The sequence below is a fragment of the Perkinsus marinus genome, assembly GCF_000006405.1.
Source record: "Perkinsus marinus ATCC 50983 genomic scaffold scf_1104296929318, whole genome shotgun sequence".
Lineage (NCBI taxonomy): Eukaryota > Perkinsozoa > Perkinsida > Perkinsidae > Perkinsus > Perkinsus marinus.
The window spans coordinates 87,318-94,517 of NW_003216498.1; the positions used below are offsets into that span (position 1 = coordinate 87,318).

Consider the following 7,200-nt stretch of genomic DNA (forward strand, 5'->3'; position numbering starts at 1 on the left):
ACCAGACAACCGAATTGTTCTACAGATGAAGACTGTTATACAAGGCAAACAGACAACCGCACTGTTATACAGATGAAGGCTGTTATACGAGACGTGGAAGCTTCCCCTGTCATTTATCACTGTTATATACGCAACACAATCGTGATGCAAAGTAAAATAATTGGTTAAAGTTTGAATGCGGGAGGTAAGGCTGACTCAACATCCCCAATCCGGCAACGTTGATGCTAAACCTCCCACTAAAAGGATCCAAATATTCAAAAGTTGACAGTAACTTGGCCTTGTTGGAATTACATATTCATTGAGATCGTCAAACATAGAGAATCCCTTTCTGCCTACTGGTTCCTGAAGACCGTCCTCAGTGCCTTCCCATAGGTCTCTAGCATTCTGTAAACTACTAACGTCTGGTCGTTCGGATCTTGCGCATCGTGGAACTCGATATTCTCCAGATCATTTAGCTCGTATCTCGAGTTGGCGTCGAACCTGCAGTTACTCAGAGCATAAGCCAGAGAAGTGGAGCTATAATCAGGCTTCACCCAAGAGGCACCATTCTCCTCAACCATCTCGTACGGAACATCTTCGTAATATAGACGGCAACCACCGAGTGTGATATCCATGGTGAAGTTTCCGGGGTTTTGAAGGAATACCAAAACGCTTGAGCCTTCTCTACTGTCATCTTTATACAGGCCCGATGGATGAGGCTTAGTCGGGACTGTAGGAGTTGGGGTAGTAGGAAGGGGAGTTGTAGGTGTTGTCGGCGGCGGCCGAGTGGGAATACCACGGAGCTGGAACTCCCAATCGGTTGTCCCGTAGGTGGAAATCTCGCTCATGGGAACGCCTTGCTCCGAGGAAACGAACAGATGTGCAAATGCGCTGCCGTTGATAATAGAGTCGCGACAGTTGTCCACCTGTGTCGTGAAATCTGTTCCGCTGAAGTCGGGTACCACGAAGAGCTCATCGTCGAGGTCGTGTCCCTCATGATTGCGAAGAGGGCCAATGTAATAGGGAACGTTCCGAACAGAAGCAGTGCAGCTACCGAGCTTGATAGTCAAACTCATCAGAAACAGGTTCTCGTAGAACTCGATAGTGCTAACAGAGTCTGAACGTTCGCTACTCTCGTAGGTCCCTACAGGGTGGGCCTCATGGGCTGGAGTAGCCGGAGATCGAGTCGGGTAGGCCGGGGGTTGAGGGGGACCACCAGCAAGACCAAAAACCCAGTCTTCACCACCAACCATAGAAGCCGTCACCTCATTCATCGAGCCGCCTTCCGAAGATGCACGGAGACGTCGGAATTGGACACTTCTCACAATCGCGTCATTACAGCTGTCAAGCTTCGTCGCGAAGTTCGTGGAGCTGTAGTCGGGGACGATCCAGAGTTGGCCATTAGAGCCAGGGATCGGAGTAACGTGATAGGGAACGTTATAGGCAGTCGCGACGCAGATATCCAGCCGGATAGAAATGGAAAGAGTTTGCTGCTGTTGATGGAATATCAGAGATCCGCCCGACTCATCACTCATGGAAGTATAAAAGCTTCCCACGGGGTGGCTTATTGGTGGCGCATACGTAGTGGTAGTTCGGACCGGCGGAGACCTCGTAGTTAGGCCTGGCACGGGACGAGTGGGACCAATGGCTAACCAGCAGTTCCACGAAGACCCCCTTACACCGCCACTGATAGTGATGTCGCTCATGAGAACACCCTTGTTGGATTTGACGTGTAGACTGTCGAAGAAGTCGGCATTAATAGACGAATCTCGGCAGGCAGTGAGGCGTACTTTAAAATCAGTAGAGCTATAGTCAGGCTTGACCCAATACTCGTAGTTAGAACCGGGGATGGGAGTTATGGTATAGGGGACGTCAGAGGCCGAAACACCACAGGACCCGACCGTGGCACTGATGCGAAGCACCTGTTTATCTTCGTCGAAATCTAGACGACCACCGTACTGGTTCGATCCCCTGCAACCGTAAGCGCCGATAGGATGGCTCTCAGGAATTGCTGGGGTGGGCTGCACCGTAGTGGGAGGAGCTTGTGTAGTTGCTGGTTGCGTGGGGGCGGGGCGGCTACTTAACCAGTATTCCCATGCTGACCCGCTACCAACGTTAACAGTGATATGGCTCATTAGAACACCATCTCTCGACTCCACCCGGAATGTGTTGAAGGAGTCAGCATGGAGAGCAGTAGATCTGCAGCTACTGATGGCTGTCTTGAAGTTGGTCGAGCTGTAATCAGGTACCACCCGAAACTCGTCAGAACCGTGAATAGGCGTCACAGTATAAGGGACGTCAGCAGAAGCGCCGCACTCACCGTCAATTACGCTTATGTGAACAGTCTGCTGGTCATTAGCGAATACCAGAGTACCGCCAGATGTAGCGGACGCTCTGCAAGCGTAGGTGCCCACAGGGTGGGAAGCGCGAGCGCCTAGGGTAAGGCTTAAGCATGAGATAATGGAAGAAAGGTATCTCATATATGAAGATTGCAACAAATAACTGCCAGGAAGGGATGACACAAAAAAGTAGCAAGTCGGAACCACAGACGCCCTGCGGCCTCACGCGGAGAAGAGACGCCATACTGCGGCCTTTTCTGGAGACGGGACGCCGGGTGAATCGTGGCAACCTTGCCCAGTTGGTGGAACCACCGTAACTCAACGCCATGGTCCGTGTGGAGTGTTTATCAGTGGAACCGGGAATTGAAGAGCTGCATAGAAGTCGTCATTGTTCAGGCCCATCGATTGATACAACGGTAAGTGGTTCATTGCAGTGTTCTAGGGCGCGAAGGAGATCTGAGACGCGATGCCTCTCAGGACGAGACGTGAAGCTCAACCGACATATCTACGCTGCAGTCTCCTAAATCATAAGTTCTTTCCATGGAGACTGTGACGATGAGTGTTTTTTAGTTTCTTGTTTCTCTATCGACGCGATGAAGCTCCTATCTTTGTTCCGCTCATAGCCGCATCGACCTCCACAAACGTTTATGACAGCAAGACTATCGTATCGGTCACCTCCGCCGATGCTTTCGTCGACGTTCGGGATGTCCCAAAACGTCTCGAAGATGCCAAGGTCGCGCTCAAGCCTGGAATGGCCACCTTCCTGAAGACGGCAACTATCAAGACTTTGAAGTCCTCGGGCTTGCAGGTGGTTGCTACTTCCGAGGACACAGTGAGCTCCGACGATCTTTGTGCCTACTTGAAGGACGCGGCCTCCAAACTCTCCGGTCTGGACTGTGAATGCTCTCCTAATTTCGCCACCAAGGAAGAGGACACCAATGACGATCTCGGCGTGAATGACCCCAATGCTTTCAGGCAAAGGGCATTCAAGCGGATGAACATGGAAGAAGTGTGGAGATTATCTGCGCCCTATGTGAGGCGAACCGTCAACGTAGCTGTTATGGACACCGGCCTCAACTTCAGCGATCCTGAGATTGCTCCTTATCGGGGTACCTTTCGTAAGAAGAGTGGTGGATCCATCGATGGTGGCTGGAACTTCGTGGACGACTCCTCAAACATAACATCGGTCCACCAGCATGGTCAGAAGTGTGCCAGACTCATCGCGGCGAGGAAGAATAATCGCAACGATATGGCCGGAATGGCCTCCAACGTACGTTTGGTGTCTTTCAAAACCCAGGGAGAGAATGGTTATGGTGGATGGACACATATGGCTGAAGCCATGGATATGGCCGTCGATATTGGAGTCGATGTCGTATCAATCTCAGTGGGAGAGTTCATATCAAAGAGCTACGGCGACATGGTCCTGGGCAAGGCCTTCAAAGCAGCAACTGACCAGAATATCATTGTCGTCGCCTCCGCTGGTAACGATGGACTGCGAGCTGACGAATACTATCCATGCTCGCTGCCAGGCGTGATCTGTGTGGGTGCTCTCAGGAACCAGGACACTCTTGAAATGGCTGGTTTTAGCAACTACGGTGATAACGTCGATATAGCTGCCTATGGCTCTGGAATCTACACCGGTGCTAACAGATTTTCCTCGGGCACATCCTTCGCCTGTCCTATTGTCTCTGGAGCAGCCGCGATCTTGCTTTCTATGGGCGTTAAGCCAAAGTACGTTGCTGACATGCTCACCCACAACGTTGATCGGTTCAGTAGCCCTTCGAGGCCCATCGAGGCGCATGCTGGAGCTTTGAACCCGCTCGAAGTTGTCAAGTTGGCGATTGATTATCCTATTTTGAGAGGAACCCGCTGAAAGGCTTGAGCTCCTCGTACTTTTCTTCATAAAGAAGACCCGATTCTGCACCTCATCGCATAGTGGGGTTTGTATCCCTCTGCTTTCACATCAACCCGAGCTTTGTACTCAGCTCCTAAGCCCAGGTTTACTGGCAACTCCTAATACCAATGTCGTCGCTCAACCCGTACACGGCCAACTGCATTTAAACAGATATATTAACAACGGATTTGTTCGACACTATCCAACGGGTGGGTTGTTGCGTTCTCTAGTTCAGCAAAAGGACAATACAATGGTCTAGTTGGAACGCGTTAATCGTACATTATCGTACATTCACGCGGCCGGACCACAGCCCTACTGTGGCCGGACCACGAGTCGTGGTCCACGACAGTCGTGGTCCGTAACAGTCACTGTCCCGTTGCCGACATTGATACCAGTTAATTCTTCGCGAAGTAGACATGTGTAGAGGTACTGGTTCGGGTTGTTGTATGGAAAATAAGACAGAGTTTCACAATCTCCTAGGCGCCGTTCCGAGTATCGGTACAGTGGAGTAGGTACACATACAGTTAGTGATCGGCCCTCTCGCGGGCATGCTGAGAGAGCGAACGATCGACCATTAAGCGGCGAGAAGACGTCTGCTGCAGTTCCCGGGTGTGAGCCACGAGCTCGTCCGATCTCATCCCTACATAAGACATTCTGTTTGTCATTTAACTCCCAGGGAAGTAAGGAGGTCCTCCCTATTTGAATACTGTTTACCCATTCCCTGGGATTCCCAGGCTGGGAATGAGTATAAAGTTTCCTCAGGAAACACACCCGCGGCATAGTTCGGTACGGCTCAGTGTCACACGATACGGATTTACGAGCCTAGAGCTTCGATGGGCCTGTAGAGAAGCGACCCATCGATCCAGTTACTGTCACAAACGTTGGACATTCTTTCCGGAGTGTTCCAGTCCGCTACGTCGAGCACGGCTAGCGTAGTCTATAGCCTATATGTCTATAATATATAGTATATAGACTCTATATGATATAGGTGATGATGTAAGTATATAACGACCTGGACATGAACGACATGGAAAGTCTTCTTGAATAGTCTGACACTCAGACTCTGAGTGGCAGCCCAGCGGCTGTCCCTCATCGCAAGCAATCGTGACTGTGGGATAGGTGACTGTTTTAGAGTCTCTCTTGGTTGCAGTATTGTTGCACTTGTATCAGCAGCTGATAATCAGCTTATCCATTGTTATGTCTGAGAGCATCGACTAGGATGAAGTGCGTATGTTACTATAGCGTGATCAATTAGCTCTTGCACTGTGCACATACGTACATTATGTACGTATAGTACAGTGCTGTGTACGGTATATAGTTATTCTCCCTCTATTAGAGGGCCTCTAACAGACCTAACAAGAGTGACCACTCACCGCCCACTCCACTTTGCGGTGGATGCTGGGTCTGGGATGGACCATGCTCTCAGCTGAGATCGTCCAACGCGCTGCGCGTAACGCGGATCCCAACACTCACCACTGACGAATTGAAGACGTGTTATGGAGGAGGACGTGACTAGGAAACAAAAAGTTGTCGGGGGTCGGCTGGCGTCGTCGACGTGGCCGACCACGTTCCTGATCCAGAACCCGAGTGGGCAAGTGAATCAGAGGAAGGAAGAACCACTGAGAAGGCTGCAACTTTACATAGAACGGTCACAATAGCAAAGAGATTCTCATATCATCATAAATCACACTCGGTATATCGGATCTTCACGAAACCATCACATATCTTCTAGCACATCTTCGTGCATTATATACTCTCACTCTGTGGAGAATGAAGTACAAGGTTAAACGAAGGTCGGCAATCCACTACAATAATAGCAGAAGGCGTGGAAGGACGTTACCAGTGTAAACGCCTCCTTATGGAGACATGTGAAGAAATGATCATTGTGCAATTCGATCATGGATAGTTCGGTTGTCAGTCGTGTTTACTAACGTACTCAACCAACAGTTCATCTATTGTTTGGAGAACCGTTTCGTGAAAAGAAATCAGGCGAAGCAACAGAAACGACACTTTTCGCTATATTTTTACGCTAATGAGCAGTCAACAGGGAACAGAATGATACCCTGTTTGTCTTCTGAATCGCCCTGGTTGGGACGGAATTTTTGCTCACGCACGGACGGATGGACGGACGGACGCACACACACGATTATTCGTGCGCAGTAACGTAAGTTCCGCTCGCAAATTTTCAACATTCCTCGTAAATCAAGAGGTTACAAGAGTTCATTAACGAGGGCGGATGATTAGACTACCAGAGGATGGCAGTGATCGTAGGGCGTAGCATCATGCTACTAGCATGAGTGTTATATTATAACACTCATTCAAGTGTCAAACTTAGATGAGATAGTGTCACACGAGTACAGGGTGTGTCGAAGTTGGCTATGTCTTGTCAGACTTGGACCCAACAAACCAAAGGTGTGTCAAAGATGAATGCATATTGTCAAACTTGCACCCGATATTGATTCAGTGTGTCAAACCTGAGTACGTATTGTCATTTTCGTACGTGAAACTGACATAGTAACTTGTCCCGTACGCACACACATAGTCGATTCCCGTAGCGGACACCAAATTTTAGGACTTTGAGTAATTTAGGGCGCAGCGAGGAATTCTGGGGCGCGGATGGTGGCGCGCGCTGAAGCGGCGACAAAGTAGTTTTACTTTGGCAATACATGGAAGGTAACAGTGCAGAGAAGTGGTGACAGTGACGATTCTGTGTTGTCAGAAGGAGCAATAGACCACACGAAGGCGGAGGAGGCCGAGGGCGAGTTTAGCCTCTATAGCCTCTTCAAGAGAGGGCTGCTTACTGACTGTATACTAGTGGTACCTAGGGAGAAGAAGGTGCGGGTAGAGGAGGAGGGGGAAGAAGACGAAGAGGAGGAGGAAGGAAATAGCGGAGATTTTAAGCTACATAAATTGGTACTAAATAGTGACAATCTGGTTAAGCCGGTGATGAGCGGTCTATGTCCTGGCATCTTATAGCCGATACTGCTA

At 49.7% G+C, this 7,200-nt stretch overlaps 3 protein-coding genes across 3 annotated transcripts in view; 2 read left to right on the forward strand and 1 right to left on the reverse strand.

The window, feature by feature from the left end:
* Pmar_PMAR012357 (Chromosome-associated kinesin KLP1, putative) overlaps positions 1-76 on the forward strand; it is a gene marked incomplete at both ends in the record, with an annotated part of 3,230 nt that extends 3,154 nt beyond the window's left edge. The window contains one exon of the mRNA XM_002787539.1: positions 26-76. Within this exon, the coding sequence (XP_002787585.1) occupies positions 26-76 (51 nt within the window). The remainder of the gene's footprint in view (positions 1-25) is intronic.
* Positions 77-332: 256 nt separating this feature from the next.
* Positions 333-2,459, reverse strand: Pmar_PMAR012358 (hypothetical protein; the record flags this gene model as incomplete). The annotated part of the gene is made up of 1 exon (XM_002787540.1): positions 333-2,459. The coding sequence occupies one exon, from the start codon at positions 2,457-2,459 to the stop codon at positions 333-335; it is 2,127 nt and encodes a 708-aa protein (XP_002787586.1).
* Positions 2,460-3,069: 610 nt separating this feature from the next.
* Pmar_PMAR012359 (Thermitase, putative) lies at positions 3,070-4,191 on the forward strand (the record flags this gene model as incomplete). The annotated part of the gene is made up of 1 exon (XM_002787541.1): positions 3,070-4,191. The coding sequence occupies one exon, from the start codon at positions 3,070-3,072 to the stop codon at positions 4,189-4,191; it is 1,122 nt and encodes a 373-aa protein (XP_002787587.1).
* Between the last annotated feature and the right edge of the window lie 3,009 nt (positions 4,192-7,200).